General features: G+C 42.3%; 1 protein-coding gene across 1 annotated transcript in view; it reads right to left on the bottom strand.

The window, feature by feature from the left end:
* LOC121326865 (G-protein coupled receptor 54-like) overlaps positions 1-18,816 on the bottom strand; it is a 64,294-nt gene that overhangs the window by 20,323 nt on the left and 25,155 nt on the right. Inside the window, exons 2-3 of the mRNA XM_041270455.1 lie at positions 17,679-17,845; positions 17,216-17,301 (exon numbers count right to left, since the gene is read on the bottom strand). Of these exons, the coding sequence (XP_041126389.1) occupies positions 17,216-17,301; positions 17,679-17,845 (253 nt within the window). The remainder of the gene's footprint in view (positions 1-17,215; positions 17,302-17,678; positions 17,846-18,816) is intronic.

The following is an 18,816-nucleotide window of genomic DNA, read 5'->3' on the forward strand; positions in this document are numbered from 1 at the left end:
ACGCACAACGTGACGGAACACTGAGTGAGAGACGTGAAGGATGGCCTGACAGCGGTAGGGGAAATAAATAAAAAAAAAATGCTATTTGTTTTGGTCTAAACAGCAGAAAACAGTTGATGAACCATCTGAAGACAACAAGCTAGCAGCTACCACCAGCAGTCCTGCGCCATTCAAAAGGTAATTAAATTAGTCAGGAGATTAAATAAAATTGTTTGTTTTGCTTTGAACACAAAATGTTAGTTAACAAAAATGAACAACCATAATTACGAATTAAATTATATAGAATTATTTTTATTTATTATCATAATGCGAAATTGAAATCTGATGTACGTGTTAAAAGTTCAAGTGTTTTGCTTTGCATATCCTTTTTTGTTTTTAATCAGAGGTGTTCTAAAATGAATAATTTTTTTAACTATTTTGCACAAATGTGTATTTGGTCCCATGTTAAAAAAAAGAAAAGATTGTTCTTTATTTTTTGAAAATAAAACGTCAATGCACGAATAAGAAATCAGGTTGCCAGTTGCACCACTGTGATTACTCACCTTAAAGTTACCATTTTCATCCCTTCCCAAAATAAAATCCTGGCTACGCCCCTGCTGCCAGGGTTTATTATTTCAAAATAAAAATATATATTTTTATGTTTTTTGTAAATGGGTAGAGAATGTGTAAATGCACAGTTTGTTTCAAACTTTCAAACCTTAATAACGTAACCAGCATGTCAGTCAGGGAAAATATATGTTAAAACAGTGAATTTGATGTAGCCCTGTACACTGGTAAAAATGACGATACTTACATTGCCTGTAAAATGTTGTTTGTAGCTCTCGTGATTGTGACAACCTGACATATAACTGTTTGTGATGAAAGATCTGGTAATGTTAGAAAGCTAGCTTAATGTTTACATAAAAATAGTTAAAATTGTACATTAGCAGTTTCGCTTCTTTAGTTCTTTTTTTTTTGGGAGGGTGGGTGGGTGCTCTGTCCCACCAGTTTTTCAAGCCACGAGTCGCTTCTGATCCAGTGTGACCCACATTGTGTGACCCCAAGCAAGTCACTTAACCTCCTTGTGCTCCATCTTCTGGGTGAGACATTGTTGTAAGTGACTCTGCAACTGATGCATATTTCATACACCCTAGTCTCGTATCTTGTAAAGCGCTTTGTGACGGTGGTTCACTATGAAAGGTGCTATATAAAACTAAAGATTATTATTAGAATGTTTCATTATTACATTATATAATTTTTTTGCAATACCCTCCGAAAAACAGTAAATGTTGTGTTTTGTCATGATTTTTCGTGCTCACGATAGGATCGTGCCCCAAATAATTGAAAGTAAAAATAAATTGCACAAGAAAGAAATACAATTATTCTTTGTGGTAAATCTCCCTCCTGACCTGTGAGGGCTCTAAGCAGCAAGAACAGAGTTCCCTGGATGGGCTGGCCTGTCAGTTCTTTCCCAGGGTTCAAGGAAAGTCAGCCAGCTAGATAAAGCAATAATACATTGACCCGGAAGGGAAACGACGTGGCAGCTGCAGATTGGAGAGGAGGTTGCACTAGTTTAGCAAGGGGTCATGTGTGACAGCATAAAAAGGGATAGAGAATCGCAATCCGTTTATTATTTTGGACTGCATTTCCTCTGTTATTTACCCCGTGCAGTACACATTGGTGTGTATTGCCAGGGGATTATTGTTGGTTGCCAGACCTGGAATATAAATAAAAAAAAACACTTTCCAAACCGTATTATAAGGCTATGTCTGTTTCATTACTGCATTGCTTCACTCCTGCACCTGTTTCCACTCAGCCACTTTACCACAGTCCCATACACAAAATAATGCATTTATGTATTTTTATGCATTTTACTTTAATATTTGCGCAAGAAGGCAAGAGGCTACTTATTTTCCGTGACACCGGCTCACACCCCTCGAATCTCGAAAAAAAGGTTAAAAATGACTTCACTGGAGGCTAACATTTATGGTAACATATACAAGTAGGTAGTACAGGTTGCAAAATCTATTTCCACTATCCATCTGTTCAAATCCCAGTTTAAATATTCGATCAGACTATTTCTCTACTGTACAACTGTAAAAGAAAGCAGAAAACTAAGGAAACAGCATTAAAAAAAACAACAAAGCAGAAATGTAAGCAAATTCAAAGAGGCAAGTTAATCTATTATTTTAGTGTGGGCTGATGAGTCATTCAGTATAGTCTTTGAGCTGAACAATGTGGAAGATTGGGAGCAGCTGAGATTTTTTCTGGTTTCCCCTACTCCCAAACCCTTGCAGAAAATACAATGCAGTCTGTGATATTTTTTGTTTTTTTTTCAATCCTAGATGTTGGGCATTATTAAAAACCAAGAACATTCCACATAGTGAACAGCTGAGGATTGTTTGTTGGCTGTAGAGCCCAAAATCACAGCACATATCGCCAATCCAGCTCAGCTTGAAACTTTTAAAATCACTCTTCCTGATTCACTGGACAACCAATTCACTTTAGGAGGGGTGGGTGCTGGTGGGAGGTGCCACTCAAATATGGTCCAAAATCCACTGGCCTAGTCTGTTTAATGGCACTTGAACAACACCTCAAAGCGTACAGATACGGGACCATATTTGAACGCCCTGCTGTGTGTTTTATAATACACTGTTATAAATAACATATGTTTTAGGTGAAGCTAATGACAACTCATGTTGCCGAAACATCAACTTTGAAATTAGCATTATTGTTTAAGTACAGTAATTCTGTAAATACTGTTATTTAGTATAACACCTTACCAGTTCTATCGTAAAAGTCTTTAATAATTTTACAATAGAATTGCTAAAAGATTTAATTATAGAACAGGGACTCAGTTAGTAATTGACAAACTGGTTGCAATTCTTGTTTATTTTTGTTACAGATGTAATGTTTGCAGAACATCCCAAATTAAAACCATGTTATTTAGTTAATGATCAGCAGCATTAATTATTGTGCGATATATTTAAAATTAAAATGACAGAAAAACATGTTAATGGCTTTTGACTGGCTTGTAATATGTACAGTATGTGCTTTGTGTGGGTAAGGATTTTGCAGTGTCTATGTAACTTGTGTTTTCCGCATATAAAGAACCTGTAGCATTGCTGTATTACAGGTATTATGATTTGTATTTTTACTTTAACAAAATGTCTTTTAGGAAAATACAAAATAATACATTTTACAAAATACATTATTGCATTTTTTTTTCTTTTAAATTAAACATTTGTGTTAATAAAATCCCCAATAATATCCCAAGTTCCTGTTACTGAATGCATTTATGTTTGTCTTTAAATGCCTTTTCCTACACCTGTACTGTTAAAATAAAATATTTTAAATGCAGCAATTTAAATGTAAAATTCGCCAGATTACAATATTTTTTGTAAACTTTCATACATCTACTAACATAATACTAACAAACGGGGACTATTTGTTAATCGAGCCCTAAGATTGTATCAAATGGTTTATGAGATAGGAGCTGTTCAAAAAGCTGTGGTGGAGTGTAAGAAGGAGACCGATCCTCAGTCGTCACCCCTCCTCGAGTTAATCCTCACCCCTCCTCGAGTCAATCCTCACCCCTCCTTGAGTCAGTCGTCACCCTTCCTTGAGTCAATCCTCACCCCTCCTCGAGTCAATCCTCACCCCTCCTCGAGTCAATCCTCACCCCTCCTTCAGTCAATCCTCACCCCTCCTCGAGTCAGTCGTCACCCCTCCTCGAGTCAGTCCTCACCCCTCCTTAATTGAGTCAGTCGTCATCCCTTCTTGAGTCAATCTTCACCCTTCCTCGATTCATTCGTCACCCCTCCTCAATTCAGTCATCACCCCTCCTCAAATCAATCCTTACCCCTCCTCGAGTCATTCGTCACCCCTCCTCGAAGTTGTGACTTGTGACGACTAACTCGAGGAGAGTGATGACCGAAGATCTCCTAAAATTAAACAGTGCACAACCAGGCTGGGACCGTGACCATCTTACCATTTACATGCAACATTGATTTAAAAATCACAAACCTAAGACTGGTAATGTAAAATACAAAAGGACTACCCATAAAACATTTTGCACTGTCAAATCTAGTATGTTTAGTCTGTTTCATTCTTATTACTGTTTTCAAATCATGGAATCGTTTTGTTTAACAAAATGTAATCTAAATTTTTGACTAATCAAAGTAGCCACCTTTTGCAGATATAACAGTCGAACACACTCGTGGTATTCTTTCTACAATGGAAATCAAATATTGTTCGGAAAGTTCTTCCCAACACTGTTGCAGAAGTTCCCACAAATGTATTGCACTTGTAGGTTGCTTTACTTTCACCATTCTGTCCAGTTCATCCCAAACCAGCTCGATGGGGTTTAAGTCTGGAGACTATGCTGGCCATTCCATGATTTGAATCCTACCATCTTGTTCTTTTCTTCTACGGTAGTTCTGACATAGCCTGGAGGTATGTTTTGGGTCATTATCTTCCTGTAGGATGAACCCCTGACCAACTAGATGTATACCAGAGGGTATTGCATGGTGCTGCAAAATGCTGTAGTAGCTGTTTTGGTTCAGGGTGCCTGTGCAAGTCGCCGACTCTGGCTCCAGCAAAAGAGCCCTAGACCATCATGCTTCCTCCTCCATGTTTGACAGTTGGAGTCACACATTGAAGAACCATCCTTTCTCCTACTCGACGGCGTACAAAAACCCTGTGTGATGAACCGAAGATTTCAAATTTTGAGTCTTTGGTCCATAAGACCTTCTTCCAGTCTTCAATACTCCACTGGCGGTGCTTCATGGCCCAGGCAAGCCTCTTTTTCTTATTTTGCTATCTTAGCAATGGCTTTCTTGCTGCCACTCAACCTGTCAAACCTGCAGCTTGAAGTCTTCTCTTCACAGTTGAAACTGAGACTTGCTTACTTCGACCAGTGTTAAGCTGTGCTTGAAGCTGTTGCCTATCACGCAAGCTGTTGACTCTCAGAAACTTGTCTTCTGATTCTGTTGTGACTTTGGGTCTGCCAGACCTCTTCCTGTCAGTTTCCTCCAGTTTCCAAGTGCCTTTTGATGGAAACTGTACTCACTGACACCTTGGCTTTCTTTGCAATTTCTCTAAAGGAAAGACCTACACTTTTAAGGGTTATAATGGTATGTCTGTCTTCCTTTGATAATTGCCTTTTTCTCACTATTATGATAGCAATATACTACTTCCTGCAGTACAATACTGTCCAAATAATGCTTAAGAGGGTGTAGTAACACAGTCTGTTCCAACACTGCTTTTATATAGACAGGGGGTTTGTAGGTAATCAATAAAAGTTGGGACACCTGTAGGATTTGTTAGCATCAACTTTCAAGGCATAATTTACTTCTATTGCTGCAGAACAGCTGTAAGTTGTTAACCCATTACTTGTTCCCTGAAAAAGGCCTTTTTGTATAACTCTGAAATTTACATTGTTTTTCAGTTTTTGGTAACCTTTTTTAACCTCTGGCAGTTTACCGCTTACCTTTGTGCCATTTCAGGTTATTCACTGGACTTTAACTGCTTAAATTTCAATAAAAACTGGAAAAATGGGGGTGTTCTAAAACTTTTGACCGGTAGTGTAGATAGAATGGAAGCTGTCAAGTGAGAGGACAGATATTCAGATCAGTTACACAAAGAACACAGTAGACACATATGTAGGAGAAACAGGTGGTGTCTAATGAAAAACCTTTTAAGAACTAGCAAGGCAACAGACCTTTTGCTATAGTAACAACAAATGGAGCTAGAGAGGAGACCTCCTCTAAGTTATTTTTACCATGTGTTATCAGTGCTGAACTAAATGTTATGTTTTTATTGTGCAGATGTTTCTGTAGTGGTACCGGTGAAGGCAAGATTGTTTGATTCACACGTTGGAATTTCATGACAGCATTTCATTTTAATTCCTTTGCAGATGTTTCTGTTCCACGTTTATTCCAGCAGCAATGAAAGTGAGAGAGGTCTGCAAATACAAGTGTTAGGGTGGCAGTATTAAAGGTCATGGTTGAAGGCACGTTGTTTGTCCCTTGTGTATATTTGTAACCCATATCAGTATTGCTAACACTGAAGAAATCAGCATTGTCAACAAAGAGTAATACAGGCATGAACAAGTACACATATGTATTAAATTGCTATCATAATTTTGTTTTTGCACATCAGGGGACATTCAATAGAAGTGAACAAGATTGTTACAAACAGATTATTGTAATTGCCTTCACTTTATTATTTTTTTTTAATTTATTTTTTCTTCTGTCACATGATCAGGTTGGATTCAGTATACAGAATATTTTGTGGGGCCATAAATCTCTCAAAGTAAAACCTGTACCCCTGTGTTCAGAGAACCCAAAATGTCAGGCAGTGCCCTGTTGTGTTTAAATTGCTTTGTTTAATTGCTGTTCTAAATCAGATATCTACAGTCACTGGTCAGATGATACTAATGCTCAGTTTCAAGATTATAAATTCCTATTAGTGGTTAGAATAAAAATGTACTTGTTTTAATCCTAGTTTTACATCATTCCAAGATCTTAGAGAGTGTAGTCCACTAAATTATTTTTTAGTTTCCTTCTATTCTTCAATAACAAATTGCTAAATTATGCCCTTTCATGTACTGTACACAACATTTTAAAACAGTTCTTCACAGTTTCCCACTGGTTGTTAATTATGCATTATGCTACCACAGGATGGTGTAATGTTATGAGTCATATGATTCGCTGGGGGAGTTCTGTGGCACAACACTGCTTTGTGCAGTGAGTTTCTTGGTAACAAATGATTTAGACCTGTGTGTCATTTGTGTAGTTGTGTCCTTACACATATAATGCCAACATGTTTTGTCAAATAACAATAACCAAAAAAAGACCAAAACTAAATTTGCATAACAGGAAATCTTAACTTTTAATTTTTAATATTTAAGTGCTTTCTATATAATTGTGGCAGGAAATGGAGTTGCAGTGACGTCAGGCCAGAAGGCGGAATAAAAACACAGAGGTAACTGCAGTTGCAAAAAAGACGCTGCGTGCGCTGTTTATTAAACAACAAAAATAAATACAATATTTAAACAAAAATTAACACTGCTCACAAAGCGAAATGAAAGGTTTTTAAATAAAATAAAACACGAACACAAAAATATAAATATAGGTCAGGCTGGGCGATCGCCTTCACGGTTCCTATATCTTTCTGTTTGTAAATTAATCTCTCCTCTTGCTCTCCCGTTAATTGCGTGACTGCCAGCTAGTTTAACAATGCACTAGCCGACAGCCACACATTACCACAAGGTTTTTAAACATTCCTGGCACATTCCTGTGGAGTGGAGACAGGTTTACTAACCTCAAATTGTGCCAGGGGGGGTTTAAACACAATGTAATTTTTATTTGTGTTTTAAAACAATTTAGTATTTGTTTGTGTTTTTACAACACCATAATACAAACACAAAATAACACGATACAGGGGCGGGGGGGGAAACCCCGTTCTAAAAATATACAAACTGAGCATTTAAGCAGGGCTTTCCTACCGCTCTGCTACATATCCCCCTCCTTGTGAGAAGCACACAAGACCCCAACGGCCACCTCTCCCCTCAGTCTCAATGTCCCAGAAGAGGGGTCTGGAATAATCTATGGGGGTGGCCTTGGTGGGATGTCCAGAAGCAGAGGAGAGACAGGAAACCCCAGGCGATGCAGGACCCTCGACAACCCCAGGCGAAGCGGGACCCTCGGCAACCCTAGGGGATATAAGAGAGACACAGGCAGCCCCAGGTGATGCGAAGCCCACAGGCAGCCCCAGGCGATGTGGAGCAACAGGCAGACCCCAGGTGATGCAGACGTGGCATCCTTGGAGGGTGCGAGGCAGGCATCCTTGGAGGGTGCGAGGCAGGCATCCTTGGGCGGTGCGAGGCAGGCATCCTTGGGTGGTGCGAGGCAGGCATCCTTGGCAGCGGACCCTAGGGCGGCAACGGCGGGAGGAGAGCCAGGCCTAGCTGTGGTGCTGGGGTTGGCCCACTTCACAGCCACTGTGGCCGGGCGGTTTTACCCCGTGTTCCCCTCAGCAACCTGTGCAGGGGCTGCTGAGGTCCGGCAGCATCCTGCCTTGGTCCCTCCAATGCTGAAGGGGGAGGCAACTCCTGCTTCTCTCCCTCTAGCGGGGGTGGAGACAGAGGCAGCTCCTGCTGCTCTGCTTCTGGCAAAGGAGGCAGGGGCTCCTCCCCTTCTGGCAGTGAACGCGGCAGGGGCTCCTAGCCTTCTGGCTGCAGTGGGGAAATCAGCAGGCATGCTTCCTCTGCTGGAGTGGCACGTAGTCCTCCCCCGGTGATGGATGTGGAACCAGCAGGTATTCTCCCTCTGCTGGTGGAGGTGGGAGCTGCAAACAGTCCTCCCACTGAGGTGGAGGTGGAACCAGCAGGTGTTACTTTGGATTGTTTTAGCAGCAGAGCTAGATTTTCAAAATATAAAGCAGTATTTTTCATACAATTTCTTAATGCTGGTGAGATGCAAATGCAAATTACCTCACTAATATTAAAATACGGGTGGGTATATTTAAATGTTTATGTCTGCGTTCCAATTTGACCTTGTGCGACTACTGATATTGTGGAGCTTTCTTAATCAGAGTTTACACAAAGTTTTTAGGTTGTGCTGAAGAACATGCGCAGCCTGTCTCATCTGGCGACCAAAAAAATACAATAATTGACTTATTGGTAATGACAGCGACAGACAGACTTTTCTAGAATTAGGTTCTGCATTATCATATTGAAATGTCTAGCGCCCTGTAGACAATACTATCATAGCATCAAAGGGTATGAATACTTTTGAATTAGCATTTCAGCACGAAGAATCCGCCAAGGATGAGATTTATTGATTGCAATTGTAGATTGTTTAATGACTGTAATGGGAACTCGAGGCACGCTGCAAGGTAGTGGCTGGGGTGGAGGAGGCCTGAAACACAGAGCATCTATGTGCTTGGTGATGACGTGCTGGATTCTCCTGCAGAAAAGCAACCAAGTTTACAATTTTGGAGCTTTGCAAAAAAAATAAATGCTGAAATAAATAATTGTATCTATTTCTTGTAACTTTTTTTCCTCATCCACAAAAGCAAAACTTTTGCTAGAATATTCTTTTTCGAGAAATGCCTAGAAATTATATATTTGGGGTATGTAAACTTTTGACTACAACTGTTTATAATATATACATGTTTTCCTACAGAACCGTAGCTTCAGCACCTGTTATCCTTATAGCGCTTTAGGTTAATTATTTAATCATTTTCCAGTCAAAATGTCTAGTACACTAAATTTTAAAAATACTCATCTTAAAGTCACATAAATTTGCTGAATTGTGAAAAAAATTATATTAAAAAGAACTTTAAGGGCCAAACTCAGTACATTGTGCCCCTTTCAGATGGGCATTTCCTTGTTTTCTGAGCTAAAATCATTTGCGCATTCCTGGGCAAGCGCAGTATGTTACTTTTTTACATGTACCACAAAATAACATCCCACTGGCGATATGTGACACGGATGGCTTGTGGGTGACGTCAGACCATGAATAGATTGATACAATACGCAAGTACTATAGGTGAAGCGCTGGTGCGCCTGTTTATTAATAAATAAAAAGGTTGAAACAAACACAAAACACTTTGTAACAGAAATACAATGATTCTTGGTGGTAAATCTCCCTCCTGACCTGTTAGGACACTAAGCAGTGAGAACAGAGGTCCCTGAACGGGCTGGCCTGACAGTTCTTTCCCAGGGTTCAAGGGAAGTCGGCAAGCTAGGAAGGGGGTGAGACTCCGTTGCAATAATGCATTGACCCAGAAGGGAAACGACGTGGCAGCCACAGATTGGAGGGGCGGTTACATTCGTTTAGCAAGGGGTCATGTGTGTCACGTAAAAGATCGTGGAGAATCATAATCTGCTCCTTCGCATTGGTTTGTTTTGGATAGAAGCAAGAAGGACTTTGACAGCGTAAAAAGAAACTGAATCGTGAGTATTGTGTTTTGGTTTGTAATTGTCTTGTCTTGTCTTGTATGTTACTAGACAGCAAACACAGTTCCGGAGCTGTTGCCAAGGGGCCTCACTAAGCCGGAACAGCACTTTTTCACAATTATAAACTCGTATCACCCACTATTAGCACTACTGCACCACCCAGGACTGGTGACCATGTCTGTATTATTGTGGGGCGGATATTGTTTATTATTTTGGACTGCATTTCCCCTGTTATTTATCCCGTGCTCTACACATTGGTGTGTATTACCGGGGGATTATTGTTTGGTCGCCAGACCTGGAATAAAAGAATAAAAACCTTTCCAAACAGGATTATAAATCACTCTGTCTATTTCATTACTGTACTGCATCACCCTGGCACCTTCATCCACTCACCCCACCCATGCTGTAAAACAATTAACAATAACACATTGTGTTTTTACACACTAAACAATATATTTAAATCATAATACAACACATACAATACAAAATAACAAAAAATAAACAAAATACAACTCTAGGTGTGGGGTGTACCCCATTACACAGTAATATCAGTTCAACAGATTTCTCAATTGATGCTAATCCACCATTCCATTTCTGGAATTTTTGGAGCAAGTTAATCCTAATCCCCGTATTTGTCCTTTTGAACAAAATTGTGAAACCAACATTTGTTTTCTTTTTCAAGTTTTCTTTCTTCTGAAACAAATTTTGCTCAATTAATTAGGTTTAAGAGATTTTACTTCAATTCTAGGTGATCGTGCAAGCCTGGTGCTGTCAGTAAACCACAGCAATGTACAGCAGAATACTGGCACCAATTCATAGCAGTTGTAATTTAATACATTTTGAGGGTAAAAACATGACTTTTTTTGTCCTTGGTTGATACCCATGCTAGATGCTACTTAAGGCTAGTGTACAGTGAATTGCATCTTATTGCAAAGGGACAGAATAGTCTAGGCTTAAAGCAATCTGCTATCCGATGACCAAACATGGTGATAGCAAAAATGTAAATGGTAAAACAAATCTTTGTCTGCTTTGCAAAGGGCTTTTTTTTTTTAACTTTGTAGTAGCTTCAGTATTTTTTTTTATAATATTACATATAAAATAACTAAACTATAATGCACTATCATTGTAAGAGTCAAATGACAATAATTTGAAAAATTAAATGAATTATATCACTTAAAAATACTGAATGAAGAGGTCTCTAAACCCCTCGTACTGTATGCTTATTTTTATTCCTATTTGGTCAAAGACACTTGCCAGGGCTACTTCCAACAGACTGCAATTGTTGGTATGACCTTTGGTTATGGTAGAAAGTTGTATGAGGTATGTCACAGAAGGGATTTTCACTGTTGTCTAAGGTACAGCTTTCGGACTTGTTTCCATGAAAAACAGATTTAGTTTTTTGTCAATTACCCACACTTTTAAGTTATACCATGCTTTAATTTAGTATGCCCAATTATTTTACTGTATTTGGAACATTTCATGCAAAGTGCTATGTGCCAAACCAATGTTATTTAATAGGAATCACCCTGTCTTAACCCTGTGGCTGATCAAAGACTGATGCCGGGAACTCAGACTCTTGATTCCTCTTATCAAGACAGCCCTGCTTGGGTGATTTTGTTTGTATTTTGTTTATTTGCTTGTTATTCCTGCTGGTGGTCAGCGTTCGCCACAAAAACGACCCTTCCACAATTGTTTTCTTTATTTCTGATTGTAAACTGACTCTGTCAATAAATCTTTCCCAACTCCATGCGGTACCCTACAGTACTTTCAGTCAAAAAAGTGTCAAAAACTTGTATGTATTATTTGTACTGAGTGAGTAATGCATTTATTTAGTTATTTTACAGAGTGAAGGACCACTGCACTTCAATAGGGTTTAATAGACTTGCATTGGTATAGTGGTACATGGATCATTTGGGCTGCCCTCTTAAGAATCCTCTTCAACCTGCCCTGTGTCTGATACATATAAGGTCCAAGTTACAGTAACTGTCAGTTCTAGCCAGAATAAAAGGAAGGTCATTATATGTCACTCCAGAAAGCACTTCCTTTCATTGGAGAACATTATTGATTCACAGCTGAGCATCAAACACCAGGGCCTGAAAGTTAATTTTTCATCTTTGACCTTTTTACATTTATGATCTATTTCTGCTATATGTGGCACTGCTGTGTCATTTAAAAGTAGTGTAAGAAAAACAACCAGAACATTTTTCAGTTTTCCTTTTCTGAGGAGTAAACTTGACAGCCCACAAAATTAGCGTGAATGTAAAGAACCAGTTTGTTTTTAAAGGCACTTTACTATAAACTGTATTAAAACCTTTTAGAACATATTCTATCTACTTAACTATTAAAAGGCTACCTTTGGTATCTGGCTGGGAATGAAGCATTTTGCATGTGATTCAATCATCTCTGTTAGCCAATAATTTGTGATGATAGTTTAAGTGTTGACAGTTACATAGCCAAGGGTGTGTCAATACTGACATCTATTGCTGTGGTACTAAATTAAAGTTTCAAAAAGAAAATTCCAAGGGCTCTCAATATAAAATGTATTGAATAAATATAATCTGCAAGACATGTGGTATCTGCTTCTAATCCTGGCTGGAATTCATGTAGCTGTTTGAATCAGCATTGCAATAGGTAAGTGGATTGTAGTTTGAAACATTTTAAAAAGTAATTAAGTGATCCAGACTGTGGTTGGGGTGTGTTGAATTGTGAGGTTTATGCAAATTTAGTGTTAAGTACACGGCTCCAGGCCTACAGGATAGTATAAATTGGCAATCAGTGTCTTAGAATGCCAGCCAGTCTAAGCACCAGCCAGTCAAATGGTTACAATTCCAAGGGCAATCTGAGCTGTGGCAGTCTGAGCGAGGACAGGTAGAGCGAGGACCTTTTCCAAATCTCTCCCAGTAGCTACTTGAAGCCTCATTCCAACTCTTAAAATATATTTAAGGAACATTATTAAGGTTGTGTTTTAATTGGGTGATCTGTGTTTTATATTTGCTTTTATTAGGACTATTCTATTCTATTTTGTCTCTTGCTCTTAATTGTACTGTATTTCTTTATGTATTTTATTTAACTGTAAGTCACCCTGGGTAAGAGCGTCTGCTAAGAAATTAATAATAATAATAATAATAATAATAATAATAATAATAATAATAATAATTTAAGCCTCTTAAATAGAATGTAATAGAATTGGAGTAAAATGTCATAAGTGAGTTTATTTTACTTGTGGGCAGGTCTATCTCTTATAGAGGAATACAGTTTTTCCTAAGTCAGCCTGATAGAGGGACTCCTGGGGGGACAACATGATACAGGGTGTCAGTGGCAAATCATTGGCAGGGCTGAGCTAGGACCCTTTTTATAAAGCCAGGTACTTCCTACATTTTTTAAAAATTCTGCTCAACAGGACAACAGGAAAAAATAAATAAGCCAGTCCTCTCTCCTTCATAATTTATTATATTCTCTGTTTTCAAAAAGAGCTGTGTAAAAGCAAAAAAAACTTTTTAAAAAGGGGTCAATTTTAAATAGTACCATTATGTCAGTTTTTCTGACTATATTGAACTGATCAGAGATCAGAGTTTGAATTTTGTTTATCAGATTCAGAGCCATTTGCAATAATTTGAACTTTGTAAGGATTTTGACAGCAATCTTCATTCATGCATTCACAGACTTCAGTGCAGGCAAGTCTGTTCCTAGTGTAACTGCACTAACTTTTGCACTCCGTTCCTACATCCTACGATTTCCTACGCCCAGATGCAACTAACTGTAAAAGTGTAACAGAAGCTGCTTGCTGTGTCATTAACGTTGGCACCATTATACAAGTGACATTAATCCTGTGCCAGCCAGATGAGCTCATATTTAAATAATCTAAATAACACGCAGTCTGCATTTAACACTTATGTTCCCTTTCAAGTGGAATGACAACCTTTATTGAATTGGAAGAGCCTCTCTGATCGTCAATCACTGTGCATATATAAAAAAGCTGTTGCGTCCTAGATGGCCTTCCCAGCCTGCAGGGACAACTGGGCCTGAACACCGCCCTCCACCCCAGACCAAGCAAGCAGGCAGAGGAAGGGGTAACCGGTTCTCTGGCTGGAGACAAAGGCCGGAGCCTAAGAAAGACGTCTCCCCTCCCAAGCCAAAGGGAGACCGCCCCTGGGGGGCTCCGGCTGCCACCTTCCCCCCTCACAACCGGACTGACCACTGGACATGACCCATGGCAAGGCTGCACCCAGGAGTCCTAGGTGCTATAGACTATGAGACACTGTTACAATCTGCAATTCCACCACCCTTCAAGGGTGTGCTCCTTACCACCATCTAACCAGTGTGTGTGATTCTCCTTCAACAGGAGATCGACAAGAATGCTGTGCGCTTGGTAAACCCAAGTGATGCCCTCAGCGGCTTCTACTCCAGATACTTCCTGGTGCCCAAGAGGGATGGCAGTTTCCAACCTATTCTGGACCTCAGGGTTACCGCACAGCGTATCCTCCAGTCTGTCCAGCCGGGCGACTTGTTCACATTGATCGACTTGCAAGACGCCTACTTCCATGTCCCGATCAGTTCTGCGCATAGAAAATATCTACACTTTGCCTTTCAAGGCAACGCATACAGATTCTGCGTGTTGCCATTTGGCCTCTCACTGGCACCCCGCACATTTTCCAAGTGCATGAATGCAGCAGTGGCTCCACTCAGGCTGCGGGGTATTTGGATCTTGAACTATCTGGACGATTTGCTAGTTTGCTTATGTTCCAAAGCACGCACCGAGGCGCAAAACAGACAGGTCATAGATCATGTGACGAAGCTGAGGCTCTCCACACATCAACAGAAGAGAAACTTTGTACTGTCTCAGTCCACAGTGTTCCTGGGGATCAAACTGAACTCTGTGATCATGCTTGCCTCACTGTCAGAAGACAGGATTCGGTCACTGGAAGTCACACTCTCCCAATTAAGAGAGGATGCTTTTCTGCAGGTCAGAATATTTCAAAGGTTGTTGGGGCTGATGGCAGCCGCCTCGAGAATCCTTCCCCTAGGGCTGCTGAGAATGTGCCCGCATCAAACATGGGAAAATACACTGAAGTTGCACTCGGTCCGCGATCGGTACCGGCTGGTGCGCGTATCCAGACAATGCTGGAGGACACTGGAGTGGTGGCTCCGTCCCAGCAATCTGCTCCTCGGATCTCCCCTCGGCTCCCCTCACAGAAGGAAAGTTGTCACTACGGACGCCTCCAACCTGGGCTGGGAAGCGGTCTGGAATGGGAGGGAAATAAGAGGTTAGTGGAAAGGACATTGGCAGCAAGCGCACATAAATGCCCAAGAGCTGCAAGCAGTAGACCTGGAGTTATCTCATTTTTGCCAGCAGTTAGTGCACAAACATGTGCTGGTCCGGACGGACAACACTACACTGGTAGCCTACATAAACCACCAAGGCGGCCTGCGCTCGCTGGGTCTTCACCACACAGTGCACTCCTATCCTGGACACACAGAAAAATTAGTTTACCTACCGTAAATCTGGTTCCCTGGAAGAGAAGATGGCCACCAAAACATTGTTATGGGATATACGCCTGCCTATTGGTAGGTGTAACTGAGCTCTTTCTATCAAAGCTGCCAATAGGCCCCCTCCCCTCGGCGACACCCTCAGTCCTGCCTACCGAGGGTATAGAACCGTCATGCAGGAGACCCTCTTTTCTCAATGAAACCGTGATGTCAACCGACACAACCTCGCGGTTGGTGACAATCTTCTCTTTCAGGGAACCAGATTTACGTTAGGTAAACTAATGTTCCCTTTCAATTCGAAGATGGCCACCAAAACATCATTATGGGAAGACGAGTACAAGAGCCATCGCGTGGGAGAAAAGAACAGCAGCATACGAGGGACGCCTTAGCCCTGCCTGACCGTCAGTGGTGCAAGTGTGCAACTTCAAGGACCCTAGTGCCCATAGAGGGCAAGGAGGGATCTATCACATTCAAGTGATAGAACCTGGAAGAAATATGCAGAGTATCCCAGCTAGCCGGATCACAGATCTCAGCCATGGAGGCACCTCTGAAGAGGGCCCATGACGTAGCCACACCTCTCGTGGAATGTGCGGCTACCCGCCCAGGCGGAGGTAAGCCAGCACCATCATAAGCAGCAGAGACTGTGTCTGCAATCCAATGCGACAATCGTTGCTTCGAAAGGGGCTGTCCCAGTGTCCGTGTCCCTTGGCAGACGAAGAGCTGGTCAGACTGATGCAGTGCTCTTGTCCTATCCACCTAACATCTCAATGCCTGAACTGGGCAGAGAAGGTTCAAATTCCTATCCTACTCCAAAGCGAATGGTGTAGGATGAAAGGACTCCAGTTCCACAGACTGATTCACATGGAAGGCTGAAACCACCTTGGAGAGAAAATCAGGGTTTGCATGCAGTGACACTCTGCTACCATCATCCCAAATACACATGCAGGAGCTATGCACAAACAGCGCCTGCAGCTCACTAACCCACTTGGCGGAGGTGATAGCCAAGAGGAAGGCTGTCTTCTTGGACAGATGCTTCAACTCAATGGAGTATATAGGCTCAAACGGGGTCTGTGTGAGAGCCTCGAGTACAATCTCAAGGCTTAAAGGGGGGAGAGTAGCCCTCCTAGGAGGGTGCAACCACCGAGCACCTCAGAGAAACCAGGTAGCCAGGAAATGTTCGCCCGGGGACACCGAGTCAACGGGGCCATGTAAAGCAGAAATAGCCACTAGGTATACCTTCAGTGTGGAAGGTGATCTACCAGCCTCAAGCAGATCTTGCAGAAACTGCAAGATGACCGGCATGGGACAGGAGATTGGATCATGACTGTTAGTACGGCACCTATCTTGAAAATATTTCCACTTATAGACATACAATGACCTAGTGGAATGTGCCCTAGCAGTCTGCAGAGTACCCAAAACTCAGTCTGACAGCCCTAAGGCTGACCAGCGGTCCGTTTCAGGGGCCAGACCTGTTGGCTCTGGGTGCCAAAGTGTGCCTCTCATCTGGCTTAGGAGATCTCGGTGAAGGGGAATCTCCAAAGGTGGGCCGTTCAATAGCTGGCACAGGGTTGAGAACCAGGCCACCTGGGGGCCACTAGGAGAACTGAAGCCTTCTCTGACTGGACCTTTTCGAAAAAGGCTAGGAGTAATGACAGAGGCGTCGACACCAAGTGGACCACCGCAGCGGTGGAGGGAGTACCACAGGGGACAATGTGTCATCTCCACCAAAGCGAAGACATCGACCTGTGCCTTCCCGAACCATTCACAAATGCACTCCACCACCTGAGGGTGGAGCCATCACTCCAACAGATGCGGGCCCTCCCTCGAGAGGAGGTCCGCTGCCCGATTCTCCATGCCTGGAACATGCACTGCCAAAACGGACAGCAGGTTCCGTTGTGCCCAAATCAGGAGCCTGAAGGCTAGGCGAACCTTGGGGACCGAAGGCAACCCTGGTGGTTGACATACACCACCACTGATGTGCTGTCTCTGTGGATCAACACGTGCCTGGGATCTAATTGAAACACATTGGGCCACGCCTGTAGTGGGCACATGTGCAATAAGCCCAGCTTAATGGCTGATATCGCTGCCGCCATCAGACCCAGTAATTTCTGGAACAAAACAAGGTGCACCCTCGATCCCTGTTGAAACAGGGAGAGGTGGTGCTGGAGAGCTGCTACCCTGTCGTCCGGTATGCGCGCATTGTAGTGGAGTCCAGCCAGAGCCCCACATATGTTGTGCACTGCACCGGCGTCAGCTGACTCTTGGCATTGTTGATGGTGAGGCCCAGCATCACTAGATGCTCCATCACCAGCGCTATGTGGGCCATAGCTCCCTCCCGCAACTGTCTGCTCACAAGGGATCCCCCTGAGGGGCTCTGTGACGGCGTCAGGAGGCATGGCTGGGAGGGGCCTGCTGCGGGGGAAAAAGAACGCCCCCGTGCAACTCTCCAGGTGATTGGCAAGCACTCGGGGCTGAAAAGCCGTGCAGATGCGGCAAAAGCCTTGTATGGCTAAGGAAGCCCTAAACACTGTGCACACATGGTGTGCCTGTCCTCCTGTGGAATATTAGTCCCACAGGCCTCACAGGTATGGAATCCAGCCCTGCCTGTCATAGCTGGTATGTATACTGCGTGCAACGTGTACCGCGCACCACCACAGTTAATAAAGAAATACTCCCCTTTTTCCAACCAAGGTATAGCTCTAACTAGGGCTTACAACTTGAGATGTAGGGAAAAGGAAGATCCTCATGATTTTTATGATGAGCTTAAGCACACATAGCAAGTAGGTTGTGGTCCAGGTGAGGATCCCGATAAAATGGTACAGTTTAGACAGTTGTATTTGAGTAGCTTGCATCCAGTGATAGGAGAGTTAGCCAGTTTGGTTATGAACTCTGCTATGGATGTGATAGTGGATAAGGCACAAGAAATCTGGTCCCGTAAAATAAGGTTTTTCCATAGGAAAGACGCAGCAGCTGCAGATATGATTTATGAGGTAGCAAGCGAGGAGCCGTCCCTGCAGATAGAGGGATCAGAACTGCTGGCCGCTAAAACAAGTAAACCATAGTACCGGGTAAAAGAGGCAAGACCTCAGTGGCCTGAGAATAATTACTGTGGCAATTCAGCCAGCAGAAACCAAGCTAGCCAGCACTGGGGTAATAACAAAGAATACTGCAAGCATAGAAATAACGGGGGTAAATTTAAAAACACTTCGTACCAGGAAAAGAACTCCCAGGCTACAGCATAGGTCAAAGAACTCAGGGAATCGCTTAAGCAGATACAGGAAACTTTGAAGCAGCTGACTATTAAGCAGTCCTCAGGTGACACGGGTGCCAGCACTGCCCAAAGACAGAACACACAGGCTGCAGCACCAACAGCTACCTCCACA

Source organism: Polyodon spathula, chromosome 2 (genome assembly GCF_017654505.1).
Source record: "Polyodon spathula isolate WHYD16114869_AA chromosome 2, ASM1765450v1, whole genome shotgun sequence".
Classification (NCBI taxonomy): domain Eukaryota; kingdom Metazoa; phylum Chordata; class Actinopteri; order Acipenseriformes; family Polyodontidae; genus Polyodon; species Polyodon spathula.